A 26,957-nucleotide genomic window follows, 5' to 3' on the forward strand; every position below is an offset into this window, starting at 1 on the left:
TTTATTTTGATACATTATGATTTATTCATAAATAACAATTTTACAGAATCATTTAAAAAAATAAAAATTGACCCCTGTATAATCCACAGGGCAGCAAAGAATATACAGGTGATTTACCAGAGGGGCAAATTTGTCTAAAAATCAAGATAAATAATATTTGTTATTCTGCTGAATTCCCAAATATGATTCACAGATGCGTCAATGCCTTTGTAAAAATATCCCCTTTCTCTGTGGCTTCTCTCCCTCCATGGGGAATCCAAAACACAACAGACTGTCAGAATTGCAGGTTTGGAAAAAGTTTTCTGTGGAACACAGTGTGTAGGTATTGCTTCCCAAGAACAAGTCCTGCCTTACTTAACTTTGAATTGCAAAAGTAGAATCTCTACCAAGGCTCTATGAGTAATTGGTGCACAGACCAGTAAATTTGACCTTCCGACTGGCAACTTTGGGCTGCTAGTCATGGAAAAATATTTGGTTCAGTATTTTTTTTCTCTTTTTCCCTTTGCCTACCTAATCTGATTATGCAAATTAGAATTTGGTTCAGTCATTACATTTAAAGGGGAAGTAAAGTCTAAAATAGAATAAGGCTAGAAATGCTGTATTTTGTACACTAAACATAAACATGAACTTACTGCACCACAAGTCTAATCAAACAAATAATTTATGCTTTCAAAGTTGGCCACAGGGGGTCACCATCTTGTAACTTTGTTATACATCTTTGCAAGACCAAGACTGTGCACATGCTCAGTGTGTCTGGACTGCTTATGGATCATAATAAATTATCAAAAAAGCACAAGTCAAATAATATCTGCCAGAAGCCGATACAGCAAGAATATACAGACTGCACTGGGTTCTGTGTTGTCATGTAATCTAATGTGGATTTTATAGTTTTTGTATTGTTTAATACAAACTTTCTCCAACTCTGCAGAACCAGTGGCTGCAGCAAAATAATCCTCCGAACAGAATCCCAGTTTATCTGTTTAAATCTGGCTCCATGATCTTTGTCCCTGCAGCTGGAAACAGTAAAGGGGATGTAAAGGCAAAAATAAAATCCAATACAAATCTCTACACAGTCGCCGACTGCTCTACAGGGAAACAAACAAAGCTGCTTGAGTTCTGCATGGCTGGGAAGTAAGGCGGGGGCTCCCCCTGCTGTTCATAAGTATGATTGTTTCCCTGCAGAGCAGTTAGGAACCGTCTGACAATTAAATAAAGGGAGAATTTCACTATATACAGCCCGGTTTCTTATAAAAACGGTACACATTTTTCAATTAAAGTATATTGGAGATAGGTTTCTTTTTCATTAAAGAAATTAAAAATGGGATTTTATTTTTGTGCCTTTACATGCCCTTTAAGAAGTTATTTATTAAAGGTAGAGTTTGTGAGGTTTGTGAGTTTTTTTCAACCTCAAATAAACTCACAATTTAAACAAACGCTAAAGTTTGCATTCAATCAAATTTTTTTACATTCTGATTCTTTCTGTAAAAAAATTTGAATACCTTGAGTTTATAGACTGAAAAACGTTGTACACCTTGAAATACCCTAAAATCATGAAGGCAAAAACATCTTCAAATGGTTAAAGGGACCTCTGACATTGACATTTACATGAATTCGACAGGTTTTGGCTAGGGTATTTTCGGATTCGGACTTTTAGCAGCTTCGGGGCATAATAAGTCTTGAAAAAGTCGAGTTTTTTTAGTGAAACGAACCTCGAAAAACTTGAATTTTAAAGAGAACACAACACGACCTTTAATAAATAACCCTCTAAAACGTAGGGCTCAATAAAGTAAGAAAGGGGTGAGAGGGTAGAACAGCACCCATCACACTGCACACCCTCCTGATCGGTCACCATTGCTACTGTTCCTTTCTTTGACCTGCTACCACTACACGGTTACTATCCTGTTCTACCGCTTGAAAGACTACACATCCCAGCATGCATTAGGATAGACAGTCATTTAGCAGATCCACTGCTACAAGGGTTTGAGCACTAAGGGGTGCAAAATGCTCCATTCTGAAACACAAACACCTGTGCCTATGGGTGCTATTGCAGGACAGGGTGCAACATACACTAAACATATTTTGATCTCTGATCAGTAGTTACTTGGGCTTATTTATGTGATGTGGGACTGGGTGCAAAATGCAAAGAAAAAAATAGGTGCAAAGTAAAAAATGTGGTCTTTCGCACCCATAGACACAAACATGTGTGCATATGGGTACTAATGCAAGGCGCAGAGTACATTTTTTGGTCTCTGATCAGAAGTTACTTTATTTATGGGATGTGGGACTGGGTGCAAAGTACAAAAAAGTGTTGATGAATTATAAAAAACTAAATTTATAATACATTTTAAATTATAAATTTAAGCCATCTAGTTTAGGGGAAAACTTGAAATTTCCCTTATACTATTCATGAAAATATCACAAATGTCCAGAGAGACTGAAATGGAAGCAACATGACTAATAAAAGAAATGTTATGAATAGAAACATCAATAAAATAAGCCATTTGCTGCACTGGCATGCTGGTGAGGACTGGGCATTAAATGGGTGGTTCACCTATAAGTTTACTTTTGATATGATGTAGAGAGCGATATTCTGCAAAAATCTGCAGCCGATTATTTTTTCTTATTTGTGGTTTGAGTAATTTAGTTTTTTTATTCAGCGGCTCTCCAGTTTGCAAGTTCAGCAATTTGGTTGCTATGGTCCAAATTACCCTAGCAACCACACACTGTAAGGCTACAAATGTATTGTTACTGTGTGTTAATCAGAGAATTTGTTTTTTAGATGAGGTCAATGACCCCAATTTGAAGAAAAATGAGGTTGGTCTGTAATATAAGCTGATGCTACAGGGCTGATTATTAAATTCTGATGCTAATTGCACTGGTTTCTGTGCTGCCATGTAGTATTTATCTATATTAATTACTAATCAGCCTTATATTGTGACATTTCTATTCTATGTGTACTGTATATTGTGAGTGGGTCCCTAAGCTCAGCAAGTGACAGCAGCACAGAGCATGTGCAGTGAATCAGCAAAAAAGAAGATGGGGAGCTACTGGGGCATCTTTGGAGACACAGATCTTTACTGCTAAAGAGCTGAGGTTGCCTTGGGCTGGTACAGAAACCCAAAACAAAATGTACAACATTTCTACCTACTTCTGTAGTTAGGCTTTAGTTCCCCTTTAAGTCCCATAGCAGATTATGCTGAAATACAGCTTTAGATGTGCAAATGGCATTTGCATGGCCAACAATCCAAATGTTGATGCCACACCCTAAACGTTCCATCTGCAGATGCCGATACCCCTTCTTGGTTAGCAGATGGGACATTGGCACATGCAGAAGGGAAGAGTGTCAGCTCCTTCACCCTCTTTGCTCTTTAGCACAATATGGATCAACCGCCTGCAACTGGCACCACAACACTAAGGTGCCAGGTAGGCAGGTGGTATGATGAAATCAGCAAAAAATATTTACATAAATGCCCCTGTATCTTAAAATAAGAATTAAAAATACATATAAAAACAACTGCAATCCCATTTGAGGTCATCGGGAAAATTCTATATGATGTCACAGAGTCTGGTCTCTGCTTACATCACATTTTCCCTTTATCTCCTTGACTTGAAGAGAGAGAGAACAGAATGTAGCAGGTGCAATTAACAGGGAGCATGCACTACCACAGAGTGTGCCACCAATTTAGTTGCCACTTTCAACCCTAGGGACGTACACAGATAAGCCATTTGCCTGTTGCTAGGAGTCAGGCTGGCAGAAATCTTTTGGAAAGAGATCAGCCTGCTGGGATCCTTCGCTATGTGACCTTCACAGGAGGCTGCTGTTTACATTTCCTTGACACAAGGCTCTCATCAACAATCCAGCAGCAAAAACGCTGGACTTTTAAACACAATAAAAATGTCTCTCTCTCTATATAAAAGATGTCATCTATATACGGCCATAAAAAGTCTGTATTAAAAATAATTGGAATAGGTTTTAAAACTTGGGATATGTTATATAAAATAGTGTCCCGTGTCTCCTGTACAGAAGGCAACACAAAAATTTAAAAACAAATCTAGTCTAGTCGCCGCGCACTGCTGAGAGTTCCTCGGGAATGTACTGTAAATTAAGGGCCGGCTGCTCCTCGCCCTCTTTCTCAGGGTCGTTAGCACCGGGGGCGTCGGGCTGCTCCTCCGCTGGGATTTGGGCACTGTGTGTGGAAGTGCTGCAGTACATTATGAACCCAACCATGATAACGACGAACGCCATGATGTACAGCACAGAGAACTGGTGGGGGGGAAACAAATAGAAGACATTAGAGATGGCGGCAAACACACAAACTGTCAACTGCAGAAGTCCTATAGAACACATAGCAATTTAGTGTGCCTTCCATATCACCTTTACCCCACCAGCAGAAAAAAATTAAAACTGCCCCTAGTGCTTGTACAGGTATGAGACCTGTTATCCAGATGCTCAGGACCTGCAGTTCTCCGGAAAACTGAACTTTCTGTAATTTGGATCTCAATACCTTAAAGGAGAACTGAACCGCCAAATTTAAAAAATCCCCTACCTACTAAGCAAGATAGTCCCCCCCTCCCTTCAGATCTTTTTCTATTACAGATGAAGACTCGTGATCCGGAAGATAGCGCCCACTGCGCTTACTCTGCACTGTTAGGTGGGAACATTATTAGGGACATTTTCAGACCTATTGAACTATGTGAGGGGAAGTAGTGAGGGGGGACTATCATGCTTAGTAGGTAGGGGCTTTCTTAATTCAGGGGTTAAATTTCAGGGTTTGTTTCTCCTTTAAGTCTACTAGAAAATCATGTAAACATTAATTAAACCAAATAGGCTGGTTTTGCTTCCAATAAGGATTAATTATATCTTAGATGGGATCAAGTACAAGCTACTGTTTTATTGTAACAGAAAAAAGGGAATCATTTTTTAAAATTTGGATTAAAATGGGAGAAGGCCTTTCCGTAATTCAGAGCTTTCTGAATAATGGGTTTCCAGATAACAGATCCCTTACCCGCCATTACATAAATACAGGAAAAAAAAAAACACTAGTTCTGGCAGTAATTGGGCATTCCCATTGCAGCAGTGACAAGAAGTTCATTATACATTATATACTGAAATAGAACAGATAAAGAAATGTTCAGCAAGAGGGGGTTAAGCTGGGAGAGCAAATATGAATAAATATTAGGGCAACAGCAGACAGAGATTATCAGCATTTTGCCTTTTAGGGGATTTCCGGCTCAGCGAGCAGTAAGACTCGCATTCAAATTGTCTCTCTGTTCTTCAGAATGGTAAATCTGGCAGTGGGTTTATGGATTCACACGATTATGGTCAGTGCCACGGGGCACAGGGCACCAGCAGGGTCTCGGCAACTACCCTTTAAGACAGGGGTGTCCAAAAGGTAAATTGGGATCTACCAGTAGACCTTTAGCTGGTGATCAGTAGATCTCAAGACACTGTCAACAAACAGCTTGTCTAAATCACCCTCCTGTTTTATTCTTTTCATTCAGATATTTATTATGTTAAGGTTACATAAGCAAAAGTTTGTTAAATATAGAAATGTAAATACTCTCATAATTCAATACAATATTTAAGTAATATTTTCCATGGAACAGAATGCTAACAAAGCTTTTATGGATGTGGATCATAATGGAACACTATCACTAAATGTAGACCTCGCATTAGTAAAGTATGGGCACTCCTGCTTTAGGATAATGGAGGGGCAATGATAAGCTCTTTGCAAACACCCACCAAGCTGGAAATTGTGCCAGTAGCAAAGAATTTCCAGTTGCTCCATGTGTAATGGCCTTTAAGCAACTTTTTGGAAGACCCATAATTAGCAGTAGTGATATGGAGCACACGGTGGTTAGGAAGAGCCAAGCTGGAAAGATTCTGTTGGAAATTAAACCTTTCTTCAGTGTCACTGGTCTACTTCATTTTGCACAACAAATTCAATGGCAATGGGGGTCACTAAAACCCCATCTATAACTCAAAAGCTCTGTAAGGCTACACATTTAATGTTATTGCTACTTTTTATAACTCATCTTTCTGTTCAGGCCCTCTCCTATTCATAATCCAGTCTCCTGTTCAAATCAATGCATGGCTGCTAAGGTAATTGGACCCTAGCAACCACATTGATTAAATTGCAAACTGGAGAGCTGATGAATTAAAAGCTAAATAACTCAAAAACCATAAATAACCAATAGCAAATTGTCTCAGAAGATCACTCTCTACATCATACTAAGGGCAGAGACACACGGTCATATTCGGGGAGATTTGTCGACCGGCAACAAATCTCCTCTTCTTTGGGGAGACTAATCTGTTGAACTGCCTTTCCCTCGGCTAGAATGAAAATCGGTGGGATGGCAATGGAGCACTTCGTTTTCTGAAGTCGCCCGATGTTGCCTCACAAGAAACTTCGGGCGACTTCAGAAAACAAATCGATACGATTGCCAGGAGAAGGAAGTTCAGGGAGATTAGTCGCCCAAAAAAGAGGAGATTTGTCACCGGGCAACTAATCTTCCCGAATCGGACCGTGTGTCTCTGCCGTAAAAGTTAATTCAAAGGTGAACAACTCCTTTAAGCCATGTGACTTTCACTAGCTCATTGGCTTTCATGCTTGTTTAGCAAGTCAGCAAATCATCACTCTCGATAACAAGCAATGATTCCAGCCCCAGTAGGGGCCACTGCAAATAGGGAGCCTCCCCAGTGACAGAATGAACTTCCTATCAGCCCTAAGAAAGCAAAGAATGTTTATTATCAAGGAATTTTTATTGTTATTCGCAGAACTTGCAGAATAAAGGATCTCACATGATGTTCCCTTTATCTGTTGCACTTGGAAGCCATTCAACGGGGCCAAAGTATTACAAGCATTGGGGCTTCCTGAAAGATACGCTTCGGAGTCAAAGTAAACTGCTAAAAAAATCAAAAACGGTGCCAAATTTTAAGGCTATAAGTTGCAGATGTGCCGAATTTGCTTGACCAGCAGAAAGCCGGAGAGATTTGGAAAGTAGTGCTCCATAGTATCAGGCCAGTGACAATAGCAATAAAGTGCAGCTTTAGCAAATGTGGCAAGCTCTATTTAGGTCTTGAACACTAAAGGGCAAAAAAAAAACAAACAAAAAAAAAAACTATAACCCATCTGTTTAGTCAGTAAAAAGACAAGAAAAGGCAGCCGCAATGTTAGGCACAACCTAGCGACTTTAAAGGTGTTGTTCCTCCTTATATTAACTTTGTTTGATGTAGAGAGTGATATTCTGAGACACCTTGCAATTGGTTTTCATTTATTGTTATTTGTGGTTTTTTAATTATTTCCATTTTTATTCGGAAACTGGCGAAGTTTGCAATTTCAGCAATCTGATTGCTAGCGTCTAAATTCCCCTAGCAACCATGCATTGATTTGAATAAGAGACTGGAATATGAATAGGAGAGGCCTGAATAGAAAGAGGAGTAATAAAAAGTAGCAATAACAATACATTTGTAGCCTTACAGAGCATTCGTTTTTTAGATGGACCCCCATTTGAAAGCTGGAAAGAGTCAGAAGGAGGCAAATAATTAAAAAAACGAGGAAAAAAAAAATGAATTCCAGTTGAAAAGTTGCTTAGATTTAGTCATTCTAAAATGACTTAAAGGGGTGATTCACCTTTAATTTAACTTTAAATTGTTTATAACTTACCTGGGGGCTGGGGCTCCACTTCTTTAAACGAATTGTTCAGTGTAAAAATAAAAACTGGGTAAATAGATAGGCTGAGCAAAATAAATAATGTTTCTGATATAGTTAGTTAGCCAAAAATGTAATGTATAAAGGCTGGAGTGACTGGATGTGTAACATAATAGCCACAACACTACTTCCTGCTTTGCAGTTCTCTTGGTTTCCACTGATTGGTTACCAGGCAGTAACCAATCAGAGACTTGGGCACATGGGTCATATCTGTTGCTTTTGAATCTGAGCTGAATACTGAGGATCAATTGCAAACTCACTGAACAGAAATGTACCTTGTGGCCCCCCCCCCCTTCAAGTCGCTGACTAACTCAGAGTTAGAGAGCTGAAAAGCAGGACGTAGTGTTCTGGCTATTATGTTAGACACCCAGTCACTCCAGCCTTTATACATTACATTTTTGGCTAACTAACTATATTAGAAACATTTTTTATTTTGCACAACCTATTTACACAGTTTTTATTTTCACACTGAACTGTTCCTTTAAAAACCGGGGTCTTTTATGGCAAGGCAGATGTTCGACAACTTTCTCCTTGTTCCCAGTGATCTTCCACAGCATTTTTAAAATGGATTGTTCACCTTCCAAACGCCTTTTTCAGTGCAATTGTTCACCAGAAATAAATACTTTTTTCAATTACTTTCCATTTTTTACTGTTTTTCCAAATGTAAGTTAAAACTTTAATGTTCCTGTCTGTGTCTCAGTAAATGGAAAAAGTCTTTTTTTCTGGTGAACTATCTGAAACCATCTGAACTGAAAAAAGTGTTGGACGGTGAACAACCCATTTAATGCCATTGTGCAGACACGTTTGCTTGTACATGCTCGAATTGCCATGCAATTACCTTTCCTTGCCCTTAAACCCTAAGGTTAGCAGTCTAAATGCCAATTTTTTCAGAATCCACTAATAATTAATACAAACACTATGGGGCAGATTTATCAAGGGTTGAAGTGAATTCAAGGGAATTTTCAAAAAATTCAAAATTCGAAGTTATTTTTGGATACTTAGACCTTTAAATAGGATACTACGACTTCGAATTCGATTAGAAGTAAAATCGTTTGTATATTTGACCATTCGACAATCGAAGTACCGTCTCTTTAAAAAAAAACTTTGACTCAATATTTCGTCAAATTAAACCGGCCAAAGTGCTATGTTAGCCTATGGGGACCTTCTAGACCATTTTTTTTAATCGTTCGATCGAACAATTTTACTTTGATCGTTCGATGGCCAAATTCGGTGAAAAATACTTTGACTTCGATATTCGAAGTATTTCAATTCGAGGGTTGAATATTGAAGTATTTATCACTTCGAAATTCGACCCTTGATAAATCTGCCCCTATAAGTAGACATACGTCAATGTCTGGGTTTAGATGCCCTTTAAGTAGGGATGCACCGAATCCAGGATTCGGCCAGGATTCAGCCATTTTTCAGCAGGATTCGGCCGAATCCTTCTGCCCGGCCGAACCGAATCCTAAGTTGCATATGCAAATTAGGGGCGGGAAAGGAAATCATGTGACTTTTTGTCCCAAAACAAGGAAGTAAAAAATGTTTCCCCTTCCAACCCCTAATTTGCATATTCGGAATTCAGCCGAAACTTTTCACAAAGGATTCGGGGGTTCGGCCGAATCCAAAATAGTGGATTCGGTGCATCCCTACCTTTAAGATATATAATACCAAGTATTCACTGTCCTTTAAAGGGGACCTGTCACCCAGACACAAAAATCTGTATAATAAAAGTCCTATTTCTATTTTTTATTAAAGCATTCATAGCTGTTGTAAGCTCATTAAAAAATGACTATGAAGATTTTCATTCATCCAGGTCATGGTATATCTAGTATAGGTAAATCTAAAAACCACTGGACTTGCCGAGTAATCAATGAAGACGTTTCACTACTCATCCGAGCAGCTTAGGTAAAGATTTACCTATACTAGATATACTCATTTAAAAATCTCAGCTGTCAATCAAATATCGTCTGTCGGGGGCAGACAATTATTTTCACTTTCCATTCAGCACTTCCTAGATGTCACTGCTTTCCACATATTCCCCCTTCTCTTCACCATTTAATTGTGTAGCCAGGGCATGGGGATGGACATCAGGTCCCCCATTCTGGTGCACAAACTGAGACGATACAAGGCTTGACTTAATAACAGTGTCCACAAAATGGCTCCTGCCTGCCTGCTTTAATTATGAATTCCCAGACTGAAGGAAACAAGATTCAAATAATTTATATAGTGTAATTAAAGTTCATTTTGCTTGACTAATGTGATAAAATAGGATTTTAAATAAAAAAATTTTTTTGTGTGACGGGTCCCCTTTAAGGAATCAGATTTTTTTTTACGATAGATTAAAAAATAAATAAATCACTTAGACTTACGTTGTACCCAAATAAAAATAGGCCGAACAAGAGGCTGTACATATCAGCGGTCAAGATGCCTAGATTTACGGAGGTAGCACTTGAAATCCTTATTACCACTGGCATCAGACTGTAGAGACTGAACATACACAGGGCAAAGGCAGCAAACAGCAGGCCTGCAAAATAAAAAGGCTCAGGGGGAACTCGTGATACAATACTATGCTTTATCCAACATGCCTCAGGTTTTTATGTACCACTGTTGCAAATTACGGAATTACTGAGCTGCCAGACTCAAACGCCAAAAACAGGAACATTAAACTTTAAACTTAGATTTTGGAGAAACGGTAAGAAATTAAAAAACGGAAAGTTATTGAAAAAAAAAGGTCTATTTCTGGTGAACAACTTCAAGTTAAGGTATGGGGGTCTGTTATCTAGAAACCAGTTATCCAGAAAACTCTGAATTGTGAAAAGGCCATCTCACACCGACTCCATTTTATCCAAATTTTTAAAAATGATTTCCTTTTTCTCTGTAATAATAAAACAGTAACTTGTACTTGATCCCAACTTAGATATAATTAATCCTTATTGGAAGCAAACCCAGCCTATTTCGTTTATTTAATGTTTACATGATTTTCTAGTAGACTTAAGATATGAAGATCCAAAATATGGAAAAAAAATAGTTATCCAGAAAACCCCAGGTCCTGAGCATTCTAGATAACAGATCCCATAACTGTACACTGAAGCCCAGATCCCACAGATTGGCAATCTAAATCTAAAATTAAAAAAAGAAAACACACACAAAATTATAAGTACCCCAATTCATTCTAACATAATTTTAAAGGTGACCTACTCCTTTAACACCTGTGGGGGGGGGGGGGAAGAGGAAGCGGATCGTACCAGGCACCAACACCAGGCTTATTGCATAACATACAGATACAGTGTTGATTAAAATAATATATTATGGGCATCCTAAACTTTTTAATACTTACCCACTTTCCAGTCCCACTGTATATCGCCAATTGCACTGTATTCCACGATCATGCTGAAAGAGAAGGGGAAAGAATTTAGCTTATTTGTAAATGTGTTACTTGGGTTTTATAAATTATTTTAATAAATAAATAAATAAAAACCAATTCGACATATTTCAATTAAAAAAATAAACCTTTTTTTGCATAACAAAAGAAAATGTCATTCTAAACAACTTTGCTCTGTTCCAGCACAGGACATGCACGGTATTGTGGGAATAGACTACAGGGCTGACAGATATAATGGTGGGGTAATAAAATAAAGAAATGGAGGGAACTGTAACTGTAATGTTCAATTACTTTAACGTTACACGTGAGAAACTTGCTCAGAATCACAATTTCTTTCCTATTTGTTGTTATTGCGGTTCCTCAACCCAACTTTTTTCTAGAAGTGCAACCAAATAATACGACAAAACAGATTAAAAAAGTCAAAGCCTACTAATTGTACCTAATTTGTCCTTTTTTTGTTCCGATACTGGGCAAAAATTTGTGGCTAGGATAACAAAAAAATGTATTTGCACTAGGCAGTGTTTATTTTATCGATTTGTATTACCAATTAATAATAAAAAGGTATGGGATCCATTATTCAGAAACCTGTTATCCAGAGAACTCAGACTTACGTGAAGGCCGTCTCCCATAGACTCCATCTTATCCAAATAATCCAAATGTTTAAAAATGTTTTTCTTTTTCTCTATGATAAAACAGTAGCTTGTACGTGATGCAAACTGAGACATAATTAATCCTTATTGGAAGCAAAACCAGCCTATTGAGTTTGTTTAATGTTTAAAGGATTTTCTAGAAATCCAAATTACGGAAAGAGCCATTATCCGGAAAACCCCAGGTTCGGAGCATTCTGGTGTGTGCCTCTATATCTGCTGTGCCAGTCCACCCCAGAATGTACATAGGACTGGCCGAGTGTGGTTGATCAAGGACTACATAAAAAGACCAATGTCTTTACCCAAATTTGTTTTCCTTCCAGCAAGATCAATAAAGCTCAGAAGGAGAAAACATCCTTCTACTGCCCAGCACAGCTTTTTCACGCATTATGCAGATGCCTCTCAAGGCCAGGGAAAAATACAGATCATTAAAATCGGATACTAAAATGGAAAGGGGATCTATGAACCTGTAGAAGCGCCTTAAAAGATTCAACAGGAAACCATTAAAGGAACAATAAAACCAAAAAATTTAACGGTTTTAACGTTATGAAAATATATAGTACTGTTGAGCTGGCACTGGTACAACTGGTGTGATTGCTTCACAAACTCTACTATAGTCTATATAAACAAGCTGCCATGGGGGCAGCCATTCAAAGCTGAAAAGGGAGAAAGGGCACAGGTTACACAGTAGATAACAGATAAGCTCTGTAGTATACAATGGGATTGTTCAAAAAACATCTGTTATCTACTGTGTATCCTGTGCTTGAATGGCTGCCCCCATGGCTACACAGCAGCTTGTTTATATAAACTATAGTAGTACTTATCTGTTGTCTACTGTGTATCCTGTGCTTGAATGGCTGCCCGCATGGCTACACAGCAGCTTGTTTATATAAACTATAGTAGTACTTATCTGTTATCTACTGTGTATCCTGTGCTTGAATGGCTGCCCCCATGGCTACACAGCAGCTTGTTTATATAAACTATAGTAGTACTTATCTGTTGTCTACTGTGTATCCTGTGCTTGAATGGCTGCCCCCGTGGCTACACAGCAGCTTGTTTATATAAACTATAGTAGTACTTATCTGTTATCTACTGTGTATCCTGTGCTTGAATGGCTGCCCCCATGGCTACACAGCAGCTTGTTTATATAAACTATAGTAGTACTTATCTGTTGTCTACTGTGTATCCTGTGCTTGAATGGCTGCCCCCGTGGCTACACAGCAGCTTGTTTATATAAACTATAGTAGTACTTATCTGTTATCTACTGTGTATCCTGTGCTTGAATGGCTGCCCCCATGGCTACAGAGCAGCTTATTTATATAAACTATAGTAGCATTTCTAAAGCAAACATACCAGTTTTACCAATACAGGGCAACACTACATTATATTGTCATTATTTTGAAAAACTTTCAGTTTTTGGTGTTACTGTTCCTTTAAACACATCTGTATTCCTAGCTAGGATTATGTGATGGTTGGAACCCCTGCTGAACAGAACAGGGTAAAAATACTTCAGGCTGGCTGGCTGACTGACTGGTAGTAACCAACTAAATAAACACATGGCAAATAAATACTTACAGTTGGATCCCACTAACAAAGGTTCCAAAGAGGCCCAGCATCCCAAGGAACTCCTCTCTGGTCAGGTTCTTCACAACGTACTCCTCACACACGTTGGAAACCGCATACAAAGCGGCACCCAAAATAACCAAGGCATCCCCAATTAGCATGTCACTGGCTGCAAAAGAAAAACCAGCACAGATCTATTTTATCTACACCAAAAGCTAAATCACAGGTGTCCAACCTTGGCACTCCAACTTATCCCGCACATTAAATGAATAGCAACTCTTTTTAAACAAGATCTTTCCCATTAAATTGAAAGTAAATATACAGTATAGCAGTGCTTTTGCCAGTGTGTGTGGCCAGCCTCAAATGTGAAATTGCTTTCTCCTTGCTCCATGTACTTTTTCCCAGGTTTAAACTGCCAGCTCCAGCTTATTAAAATGTCCATTCCAAAAGAGGTTTTTTGGGGGTATTATGAGCTTAAACATTGCAGTCAGATTTTAGTTAGCTTGCTGTGGAGGCAATGTAAAAATTTTAATACAGGTATAGGATTCGTTATCCAGAAAGCTTCCAATTATGGGAAGGCCATCTTCACACAGACTCCATTTTAATCAAATAATCCAAAATTTTATTAATAATAATAATAATAATAATAATAAAGTAGCTTGTACTTGACCCAAACTAAGATATAATTAATCCTTATTGGAAGCAAACCCTACATATTGAGTTAATTTAATGTTTACATGATTTTTTTTTGTAGATTTAAGGCATGAAGATACAAATTACAGAAAGATCCCTTATCTGGAAAACCCAAGCATTCTGGATAACAGGTCCCATACCTGTATGAGAAACGCTTGCCACCTGTCCGGATTTCACCCAGACAGCACGGTGGAAATTAGGAAACCCGGAGAGGACATTGAAGTGAATGACTGTGCAAGCCAATTGCTGATCGCCACATCATCAGTCAAGCCCCTAATGTCGTCCACTCCACCTTCCCATGTCACCTGCCCGTTTTCTTCCAAAAAAAAAGTGACAAACCTAACTGTAACCCTATTATAGGTAGTGACGTTTCTAACATAAAGGGAACATTCAGGCAGTTTCGACCACCAAAAAATTATTTTCCTATTTCTTGACAAAAATATAATATTATGAGATTGTGGTAGATGCCTTATCTCAGCCAAAAAATACACTGTAGCATAAGTAAATGTTCTTATTTGTTCAATGTAACGTCTCACCTTTGCCTTGTTCTCTTCCAGCCAACACATCCGCACCAACCATCGTCCCAACACCCAACAGACATACCACAACAGCGAGATAATGGATCAATCTGTATCTCGAGCGAAGAATAAACCAAGAAAGAGCCATCAGTACAGGAATCCCAACACAGTCCAGCAGCTATACAGTAAAAAAAGAAAGACAGAGAGGCATGTTACGGCATGGTTATAAAAGGTTTTCTGATTGCACTTCCAAAGATTAAGGGCAAGGTCACACCTGGAGATTCGGGGAGATTTAGTTGCCCGGCGACTAATTGCCTCCTCTTTGGGGTGACTAATCTCCCCTAACTGCTTCCCCCTGTCTTCCACCTGCTAGAATGAGAAATCGCCTGCGGCATGGCACTCGTAGCGCTTAGTTTTTTCAAAGTTGCCTCACGAGGAAACTTCAAGCGACTTAAGAAAACAAAGCGCCGCGAGTGCAATGCTGCAGGCGATTTCTCATTCTAGCAGGCGGAAGCAGTTTGGGGAGATTAGTCGCCCCAAATAAGAGGCGATTAGTCATTGGGGACTAAAACTCCCCGAATCTCCAGGTGTGACCTTACCCTAAAGGGCAGATATATCAATTCTCTAGACTTTCTCCCACAGCTAGATCTAAAAAAAATAAATAAATGAATATAAAAAAAAAAAATAAAAAAAAAAGTATTGTTTCGACAGGCTGAAATTTTCTTGATTTCTGGTGCAACTAAGCATTCTAACCAAGGGGTGGGCTGGGCATTATTTTTATGAAGGAATTTTATCAGTAGATTTAGGATTGTCATACACTGGCAAATTAAAGATGCCGATATCAGTCCTTTAGACCAATCTGCAGCTTATCTGCCAGTGTGTGGGGGCATCCGACGGGTCTTCTTGATCTATATCAATTGGGACGGTTTAATTTTTCCTGCGATCGAGGACCGCAACGGATAGTTGATGTAGTCCTACGATCCTTCTGCACCCATTTCCTTAATATAATCCGATCGTCTGGCCCTAGGGCTGAATGTTCAGATAAACCCGATATCCCCCTACCGTTGGTGGGCATATAGGGGAAAGATCCGCTCATTTGTCAACCTCGCCAAACTAGCGGATCTTATGGTGTATGGCCACCTTAACTCGATAATGCTGTAGTAGGGCAATTAGATCTATTCATAAAAGTCTACAACATCATAAGATCATTTTCTTCTGAGATGCAAAACTGACCCAAGAATCAATACATTTGGGAAATAAACATTCAAGTGAAAAAACTCAAGTACTGTATCATACAATGGATTTAGAAATGCATCTTGATTTTTGAAATATAGGTCTCTAATAGGTATAGAATGAACCAGCATGCATTAGCTCCAGCTGTGCAGTTATAGCGGTCATTGAAATTCAATTACCAGAGACCACTTGAAGTAAAAGAGAATGTTTATTCAACACGAGCTCCGTAGATTCTAAAATCACAGAGTCAGAACCACAAACAAAAGAATCACAGAGTTTTTATAGACAATAAAAAGGGAGTTACCTGTGGGATAGCATAAAGACATTGCTCCCCAGCACATAAAATCAAATACAGGTATGGGATGAGTTATCCGGAAACCCATTAGCAAGAAAGCCCATCTCCCATAGACTCTATTATAATCAAATAATCCAAGTTTTTAAAAATTATTTCCTTTTTCTCTGTAATAATAAAACAGTTCCTTGTACTTGATCCCAACTAAGATATAATTAATTCTTATAGGAAGCAAAACCAGTCTATTGGGTTTATTTAATATTTACATGATTTTCTAGTAGACTTCCCGCATGAAGATTGAAATATATCCGTTTTCCAGAAACCCCCAGGTATCAAGCATTCTGGATAACAGGTCCCATACCTGTTATTGCTTTTACAGCCATAAAGGTGGTTCTGCCTCAAGGCCAAGGTATCTGTAACCAGACTAGCTTGAGAACAGAATTCATCCAGTGTCAGGGGGGCTCACGTGGGATTCTGCATACAGATTCCCCCGTGATATACACAGAATTGTATTCTCTCTCGCAGCATTACTGCCATTTTCAGGTCTACAAAGTAATAAAGAAATCCACTGCAAATTTCATTTCCATGCAACCAAGCATACGCGATTCCCAAAGAGGCATAAAAAAAAAAAAAAGCATCATTAGCCTTGTCCACATGATGACAAAGGACAATGTTCAGAGCACTACTGGGCATGCCCCTTTCATTCTGCTTCATTTGCACATCTTTGATCCCAGTGGCTGGCAGGATTCAGTCAAATCAGCTCAAGAGACATTGTCAAGGACTGTTTTATTGGTATTTTTCTTGAAAACGAACATCGATTGGGAAAATGCTTTTAGGGACACTTGTCTGAAGGTGAACAACCCCTTCAAAACAACTGTATGAGTGTCCATTTCCTATTATAGGGAATCCAGTGAGTTAGAAGCTTTTACCACTTACCTGCTGAAAAGTAAGTGTTTAAGATATGGGTCAGATGTTGACTTTTTATTATATTACTCAATCTGAAGAGTATAAGAATAGATTATTGAACAGATCAACTGGATTTTCCACAGGGGAGACTAAGCTGCCATAGTCTTGGGTTAGGGTCTCTTCATTTATAAGCTTTTTTTTTTCTGTTCTTTTTTATTGAAAACTAAAAATCGACATGTTCCGACATATTGCCTTTGTTAGGGACTCCGCTCAACAAAAATCAAGCAGGTTAAAATGCAATGGTTCCAGCAGAAGATGGACAGACTCATATCCTAATGTGGTGCATTTTGTTGGAGCACTAACAATAACCTCCGTATGCATTTTTGAGAGATTACACAAATTTCTCTCTTTATGGTAAGGTATTTTTTGGTCTTTTTGCTGCCAAGACAAAACACACCGTGTCACTGTGCTTGTAGTCAGTCCTTGAATATTGAATAGATTTGGAGATAAAGGAGACTTCTGTAAGAGAGTTTTTATTTATGCTGTAGCTGTGAATTAGGTCAAATTATTATTATAATATTAACATAAAGCCAGGTCAGTATGTCCCGAGTTCTTTTAATGCAAATACCTTTGATGAATAGTCATGAAGTTATTTCTCCAAAGGTTGGGCTTTATTTAAATTAGGGTTACATCCCACTGTGCTGCTAGCCTCCCGTCTATATCATTAGTGGTTTAGTAGAAGTAAAACTTTAATATAAATAATTTCTATTTTCCTTTGAACTTTGCACATGAGAAGACACAGAAGAGGCATCCCTAGGAGTGATAAGAAGAAGGTCACTAGAGTTGTAGAAAGTGCAGAGACAGCAGTAAATTTGTAGAATGTTATCCTCGGAGGAGATAGCACTGACAGATACTGTAGATAGATTTAAGAATTTGTTATTGCTACCAATGAACACATTTTTCAATGGGAGCTGAACAGCAACATGGAGTATAGATAGTATAGATAAAGAATAGATTTTGTTTTAGAATTTGAAAATTTTCTTTATTGAAGTTTTCCTTCTTTCAATTCACAGATAAGCAATGCATCATCCTTTATTCATCAGTCAGGCAGGCCCCATCTACTTCGGACTCCGTTGGAAGGACCGAATCAGCACTTTTTATCAGACTGTGTATGGTCACATTAAGGGGGTTATTTACTAAAATCTGAATTTCTCTCTTAAAGGAAAACTATACCCCTAAAATTAACACTTAAGCAACAGATAGTTCATATCATATTAAGTGGCATATTAAAGAATCTTACCAAACTGGAATATATATTTAAGTAAATATTGCCCTTTTACATCTCTTGCCTTGAGCCACCATGATGGTCTGTGTGCTGCCTCAGAGATCACCTGACCAGAAATACGTCCAACTTTAACTGTAACAGGAAGAAGTGTGGAAGCAAAAGACACAACTCTGTCTGTTAATTGGCTCATGTGACCTAACATACAGTACAGTGAATCCTACGATCCCAGGGGGCGGCCCTTATTTTTTAAAATGGCAATTTTCTATTTATGATTACCCAATGGCACATACTACTAGAAAAGTATATTATTATGAAAATGGTTTATTTACATGAAGCAGGATTTTACATATGAGCTGTTTTATACAATATCTTTTTATAGAGACCTACATTGTTTGGGGGGTATAGTTTTCCTTTAATTTAAATTAAAAAAAGCTGAATCAGATTTTGCCTGATCTATTAATAAAATAACTAATAAATTAGATTGTATGATTTTTTTTTCTGACTATTCCCTCCGAATCGATTGATTTTTTTTCAGGTTTCTGCGCGAAAACCCCAAAACCCCAAAAATATTGGATTATCAGGCTAAACCCAGCACAAACCAGGATAAATTCCAATCGGGATATGGACATCTCCCATTGACTTATAGATGACCTCGGCAGGTCTGAGTTGGCAGATTTTCGGATTCAGGACTTTTGCAGCATCGGGGTATACCGGTAATCAATCTCAAAAAAAAAAAATTGCGGGTTTTTTCCCCCCCCCCATGAAAAATTCGGGGTTTTGACCCAAAAAGTGCGACCAAGAGTCAGCAACTTAACACAGGAAATGTGTAGCAAGTATACAGACAGTCAGGGATGCTGACAGTCTGGCCTCCAAGAGAAGTTTCTGAGCTAAAAGCAAGGAGGCAGATGTAGGGTTACAGTTTTTCTGGAGTAGTGGTATGAGTGTTCTCTATCAATATGCTGAGGTTCAGCACAGCCAGGACACAGAATAGAAATAGCGCTAATCCAAAGACACAAGGCAAACACTGAGAATGAATGGAGCTTTATAGGAATTCCTGCTTCTGGGCCCAGGTATCTGACCATTACTGAAGGAATCCAGCCACTGACTAATGACGGCCGGCCCAAGCCCGCAGCTACAGAAGCTTCAGTGCCATGTACAGTTTTAGCCTAGACTAACAAACCAAGGATGGAAAATGCTGCTAAAATAAAATTAAATTTGCAGTGTGAAATGAAGAATTATAATTATCTGTCCCCATTGTCGTTTTTACCCTTTAGTGAAGTCAGTGGTTTTACAGAAATTATTACTTTTAGCCAGTGTTGTTCTACTTTTATATGATTGCCAAAACTTTTTTCATTACAATTAGGGATGCACCGAATCCAGGATTACGAATGGGGATGGGGAGGGAAATCGTGTGACTTTTTATTACCAAACAATGAAGTAAAAAAATGTTTTCCCCTTCCCACCCTTATCTGCATATGCAAATTAGGAATTGGTTCGGGATTCTGCCGAATCTTTTGCGAAGGATTTGGTGGCAGAATCCAAAATAGTGGATTCGGTGCAACCCCAATAAAAATAGTCCCTTAATTCAGGTGGAGAAATAAAAAAAAAAAAAAAGTTGCTCCCCATCTTCTATCCTTGCTGGCCATAAGTGACAGTGGCACTGCCCACGCTCAGTGTGCTCTGAGCTGCTGTTGTGAAACTATTAGGGATGCACGGAATCCAGGATTCGGTTCGGGATTCTGCCTTTTTCAGCAGGATTCGAATTCAGCTGAATCCTTCGCATGTGCTGAAACTTCCGAAAAAGACCAAAGAAAGAAGATGGCTGCCGTGAACTCTGAGGCCAGAATCTGCACGGAGGGGTGAGTAAAAAATTAGGGGCATTTGCCCGGGGGGGCGTCTACCCAGGGTAGGGCTGTTTTTTGGTTTTTTTTTTTTTTTATTACGTGTTGAAATCTTCTTTAAAGGTGAACAACCCCTTTAAAGGAACAGTAACACAAAAAAATTTAAGTGTTTAAAGTAATGAGAATATCATGTAGTGTTGCCCTGCACTGGTAAAACTGATGTGTTTGCTTCAGAAACACTACTATAGTTCATATAAATAAGCTGCTGTGGAGCAATGGCGGAAATTGGAAAACGGCTATATGGCACAGGTTAACTAATGGATAACAGATAACCATTGCTATCTGCTGTGTAACCTGAGCCTTTTCTCCTCTGAATGGTTGCCCCCATTGCTACACAGCAGCTTATTTATATAAACAATAGTAGTGTTTCTGAAGCAAACAGCAGTTTTACCAGTACAGGGCAACACTGCATTATATTTTCATTACTTTAAAACACTTATTTTTTGACGTTACGGTTCCTTTAAATACACTGTAAGTGTTCTACATCCCATTACTATCTTTTAGAGACTCGTTTGCACACTATTACTTTTCTTGTCAAAAATAATGATAGTAAAGAAAAGAAAAAAAATAGCTAAAACCAGTTGGAAAATAGATAGATTTCCTAAAAGTCCTTATATAGAGCCGTCGTAATGCAGCCACTTACCTGCACACTAGTGATGGAAGTAAACTGGTAAGCTTTGACTATGGAGTAGTTTGCTTCAACATCCACGATGGCCAGAAATATGTACTTCCACCACTTGTTTCTTACTATGTGTAGAAGGCCATTCTCCCCTGTTTAAGAAAAATATAAATAATGTAGGAAAAAGTCAATACACAAATATAGGTATGGGACCTGTTATTCAAAATACTCAGGACCTAAGGTATTCTGGAGAAGGGGTTATTTTTCATACCTTAAATCATGTAAACATTAAATAAACCCAACAGGCTGGTTTTGCTTCCAAAAAAGAATTAATTATATCTTAGTTGGGATCAAGTACAAGTTACTGTTTTATTAGTACAGAGAAAAAGGAAATCATTACAATTTTATTTATTTGCTTAAAATGGAGTCTGAGCTTTCTGTATAATGGGTTTCCGGATAATGGATATCATACATGTATTATTATTGACATGTATTTATAAAGAGCCAACACTCACATTATACCGGAATTGGGAACTGGCACTTATATGGCAGTATTAACCATTGCAGCACTTAATACTCTCCCATATGTGTCTGTAAGTTACCATCCCATTTAAATTGTAAGCTCTACGGGGCAGGGGCCGCCATCCTCTTTACTTTTAACTCTGGAGAATCTTTAATGCAACTGTACTTTGTATTTATTATTGTAATTTGTATGTATTTATATTTATTATTGTAATCAACAGCAGTTTGTTCTATTCATTTATTGTTCTGCGGTACAGTGCCGCATAGCACTATACATACATATTCTGTAGCGCTATACAATTAATGGGTGTGCACATTGAATTTACAGGATTTATATACAGGTACGAGAGACGTTATTCGAAAAGCTCTAAATTATCCAAATAATCCAAATCCTTTTTCTCTGTAATAATAAAACATTATCTTTTACTTGATGCAAAAACTAGTATATAGTTAATCCTTATTGGAAGCAAAACCAGCCTATTGGGTTTATTCAAAGTTTAAATAATTTCCTAGTAGACAAGGTATGGAGATCCAAATTATGGAAACATCCATTAACCCCAGGTCCCAAACTTTCTGGATAACAGGTCCCATACCTGTACAAAAACAACCAATAACTAATACAAGAGTAAGGGGGGCCTGCGCAAAATCTCTTACAATCTAAATGCATACTGTAGGTAATATGCAAATACTTTCCAGAATTTTCATCATTTGGGTTCTAGGAAAGTATACCTCCCAACATTTTGGAAATAGAAAGTGGGACAAAAAGAGTTTCAACATGTAGATGGCAAACATTTTGGACCATGTCAATTTTTGTGTGGCCACACCCCCTAATTACCATGTTCATTTTACAAAATTTGGCAGGTTATGAAAGTTTGAACACATTTCAGTTTTTTTTCCAGTTATTACAGTTTTGCTAATGCAGGCCCATTACCCTTTAAGCTGTGAGTCTAACTTCTCCTAAGAGACGTTTTTATCTTAATTGTTACAATTACTTATTTGCTTATCTCAAAATTGTTACAAAAATATCTTTGCGCACCTGGTGGCTGTTCTGGGCTCTCTGTCAAAAGCCACTTTGTAACTTTTTTCTGGCCATTTCAGTGCAGGAGATCACAGAGAAAGTCAGGCCATTTCAGTAACAATCCGGGACTGTGGATTAAGCTGTCAAAAGCAGGACAGTCCCGCTCAAAACGGGACAGTTAGGAGGTATGGCAAAGGATATGCAAATGCCTTGCTTGTTTTATGAATGACTATAATTTCCAGTTGCACAGTACAGATAAGTAAGCCTACAAAAACTCACACGGCCACATCACTTTTAGACACTAAGGGGCAGATTTATTAAAGGTCAAGTTGTATTGTAATTTTTCGGCTTTTTTATACCCAGTAGCTGGAAATAGCTCAAATCTGAAAATAGTTGAGCTAAAACCTGTCGAGGTCATGTAGAAGTGAATGGCAGAGGTCCCGTGATCCATTTGAATATGTTAAAGAGTTTTTTTCGGGGGGTTACACTCGAAAACATGATCAATTTTGAGCGATTCAAGTTTTTTCCCTGTGGAAAAATCAATTCGAGTTTTCAGGTTGTTCACCTCCCACTCAGTGATTTAAGTTTTTTCCATTCGCGTTTTTTCTTAAATTGGAAAAAATTTGAGTTGTGAGCTCATTCGAGGTATAAAAAAAAACCTCACAAACCTTGACCTTTGATAAATAACCTTACTGTGTACAGTACTGCATACCGCAAAGATCTCTAATGAACAGAATACAGTGATGTTAAAAAAGGAGGGAGAGGTGACATAGGAACTTTATATTGTTCCCAATAATAAAACGGGTTTTTTGATTTTTCGCACCTTTCCGAAATGCCAGCCAGACAGTATAGACCAGGAACAGCAGGCAGTAGTTGATGAAGCTCTGCAGCATCGGAGTGTCCACTTTATAGATCTCAGCCAGGTACTGACTAGTCACCGCCGTCCCACATATAAACAATGACAACATCTGTCCCAGGACGAGGATCTTAAACACATTCCTAGGAAACAGAAAAAGGGATGAAAATGTTAAAATGTCAGCCAAATGGGCATTGTTTTGAATAAGAGACTGGAATATGAATAGGAGAGGTCTGAATAGAAGGATCAGTAATAAAAAGTAACACTAACAATACATTTGTAGCCTTACAGAGTATTTTTTTAGAAGGGAGTCAGCGATGCCCATTTGAAAGCTGCAAAGAGTCAGAAGAAAAAGGCAAATAACTATAAAAAAATAAATAATGAAAACGAAATGAAAAGTTGCTTAGAACTGGCTGTTCTATAACATAATAAAAGTTACCTTAAATGTGAACCACCCCTTTAAGAACAAAACATGTATGTGCCTGTGAGGCACTGAAATGATCCTAGGTTTGATTCCAGGCAGAGCTTTATCTGTGAGGACTTTGTATGTTCTCAAATGCTCTATTAGCTAGTCAGGCCCAAATAACCTTCTTGAACAAGGTTGTTTCCTACACTGATCAGACAAGAAAAGAAAATCCTATCAATACTGTAAATCACAAAGGGATACGGTTAGGGGAAAAAAAATAAAAATTTTCAAAACACATCACTGCTCCCGCAGACTTCTACACTGAAATCCATTCCTCAAAAGAGCAAACATATTTAATTTAAAATCTGACATGGGGCTAGACATATTGTCAGTTTCCCAGCTGCCCCCAGTCATGTGACTTGTGCTCTGATAAACCTAAAGGTGGCCATACATGGGCAGATAAAGCTGCTGATATCGGTCGTTTGGACCGATTTGACAGCTTATCTGCCCGTGTGTGGGGGCTTCCGACGGGTCTTCCCGATCGATATCTGGCCACGATATCGACCGGGAAGGTTTGATTTTTAACCGACCGACCCGTCGGAGCCCCTTGGCGCATCGTAATTCGATTATTCGGTTAGAATTACCCCCGATATAGCCATGCCGTTAGTGGCATATCGGGGAAAGATCCGCTCGTTTGGCGATGTCGCCAAACGAGCGGATCTTTGAGTCTATGGCCACCTTAAGTCACTCTTTAGGGTTAAAGCACACAGGCAGATTCAGAGAGACTAATTGCCTCTCGCTGCAGTTCCCCCCGAACTGCAGCGAGTGCATTGGCGCAGGCGATTTTTCATTTTAGCAGGCGGAAGGCAGGGAGAATGCAGTTTGGGGAGATTGTCGCCCTGCAGAAGAGGCTATTAGTCACCAGGCGACTAAATCTCCCCGAATCTGCCCGTGTGATTGAACCCTTACTTGCTGTACTGCAAGTTGGAATGGTATCACCCCCTCCACCAGCAGCCTAACAACTGAACAATTGGAAGGAAACCAGATAGCAGCTCCCTAACACAAGATAACCGCTGCCTGGTAGATCTAAGAAGAGCACTCAATAGTAAAATCCATATCCCACTGAGACACATTCAGTTACATTGAGTAGGAGAAACAACAGCCTGCCAGAAAGTAGTTCCATCCTAAAGTGTTGGCTCTTACTGAAAGCACATGACCAGGCAAAATGACCTGAGATGCACCTAAACTATCACAACTAAAAAAAAAAAACACACTTGTTGTTGGTTCAGGAATGAAATTTTATATTGTAGAGTAAATTATTTGTGTATAGTGTAATTTAGAATTAAAAACTACATCATAAAAATCAAAGTGGACCTGTCATCCAGACATAAAAAGCTGTATAATTTAAGTCCTTTGCAAATTAAACATGAAACCAAAATTTGTTTTTTTCATTAAAACATCCATGCATGTTATAAAGGTGTTTAAATATCTGAGCGGTCAATCATGTATTGCCAGCCAGCCAGGCATAGAGGCAGGGCAGTCAATTACTTTCACTTTCTATTCAGCACTTCCTACCTGTCACTGTCCTCCTCACATTACCCCTTCCCTCCTCACGCTCTATAATTGTGTAGGGAACTGTACATGGGCCTTAGGCCCCCCCCCAGTTTGGCACTTAAACCAGATTTTATGGTGATAGATAACTTGCCATAATAACAGTTTCCACAAAATGGCACCTGTCTGTTTACGGTGACTGTGGAATTCCAAAACTGAAGGAAACAAAATTCAAGTAATATCTACAGTGCAAGTAAAGTTTATTTTACTCAATTAACATGCTAGTAAAGAATTTGGAATTATTTCTTAGGGTAACTGGTCCCCTTTAATTACAGAATTTAGACAAGCTCTGCCTCCTCCACCTAATACTTAAAGGGATACTGTCATGGAAAAACATGTTTTTTCTAAAACACATCAGTTAATAAGTGCTGCTCCAGCAGAATTCTGCACTGAAATCCGTTTCTCAAACTGAGACTGATTCAGTTACATTAAGTAGGAGAAATAACAGCCTGCCAGAAAGTAATTCCATGCAGGCACAAGTCACATGACTGGAGGCAGCTGGGAAATTGACAATATGTCTAGCCCCATGTCTGATTTCAAAATTGAATATACCGTAACAAAATCCGTTTGCTCTTTTGAAAAATGGATTTCAGTGCAGAATTGTGCAGGAGCAGCGCTATTAACTGAATCGTTTTGGAAAAAAAAAAAACATATTTTCCCATAACAGTATCCCTTTAAAGGGGTGGTTCACCTTTATGTTAACTTTTAGTCTATTATAGAATGGCTAATTCTAAGCAACTTTTCAATTGGCCTTCATTATTTCTTTTTAATCGTTTTTTTTAATCATTTGACTTTTTTGTTCTTTCGACTCTTTCCAGCTTTCAAATGGGGGTCGCTGACCCCATCTAAAAATCAAATGTTCTGTAAGGCTACACATGTATTGTTTACTGCTACTTTTTATTACCCTTCTTTCTATCCAGGTCTCTCCTATTCATATTCCAGTCTCTTCTTCAACTCAATGCATGGTTGCTGGGTAATTACGACCCTAGCAACTAGATCACTTAACATTTAAAGAGCCGCTGAATAAAAAGCTAAATAACTCAAAAACTTTGAATCATAAAAAATGAAAACCAATTGCAAATGATCTCAGAATATGACCCTCTACCTCATACTAAAATTAAATTTAAAGGCAAACAACCCCCTTTAACTGACTGGCCAGTAGCTGCTGTTGTTTTTCAGCTATTAAATCAGCACAACTTGTACTCCCATCCCCTGTGATGAACCAATACGTTGGTTCTGATGACTTTTGTTGTTACAGAATGAAGGGTAATCAGGAAAGGGCTGTGCGCTGGATCTAAGTCGTAAAACAATGAGGAGGAAGAAGAAGAAGAAGAAGAAGAAGAAGAAGACAGCAGAGTCAGAAGGCGTTATACCCAATAACAACGCGAGTTCAGCCCGTACACGTGGCCGCGGCATCCTCCCTATTATACACCTGCACCTCTGCTGCACTTACCATGAGAAGAGCTTTCTAATCAGGCAGCCCACACGCTCCCACATCCCTGTCTTGGGCTCCGGGTTCCCCAGAGGTTCCCGGGATTCTGTATCCTCCATCCTCCGCTGCATTCAGCCCCGAAACTAAAGTCCAGCGTCCTGTCCGGCAGGTAAAACCCTCACACACAGCTGGACAGCGCCCGCACAGTGAGGACAGGACCACATTACCGCCCCTAACACACTACTGCTACTAAAGAGGCGGTAATGTGCGTGCACTATAGCGGCATTACGGTAGGAATTCCTCATGCAGCCCGCGGCATACAGTAAGTATTACGGTAGGACGCCTCTCCCACACGTGCTCG

The 26,957-nt window shown here is 38.8% G+C and overlaps 1 protein-coding gene across 1 annotated transcript; it reads right to left on the minus strand.

The window, feature by feature from the left end:
- Positions 1–26,957, minus strand: slc35f2.L (solute carrier family 35 member F2 L homeolog; the record flags this gene model as incomplete). Its single annotated transcript, NM_001094969.1, is given in 7 exon segments — positions 1–4,264; positions 10,082–10,236; positions 11,050–11,102; positions 13,317–13,473; positions 14,534–14,691; positions 23,132–23,290; positions 26,618–26,957. Coding segments are annotated over 7 exon segments (987 nt in total). The 3' UTR covers positions 1–4,057.

The sequence above is a fragment of the Xenopus laevis genome, chromosome 2L (genome assembly GCF_017654675.1).
Source record: "Xenopus laevis strain J_2021 chromosome 2L, Xenopus_laevis_v10.1, whole genome shotgun sequence".
Taxonomy (NCBI): Eukaryota; Metazoa; Chordata; class Amphibia; order Anura; family Pipidae; genus Xenopus; species Xenopus laevis.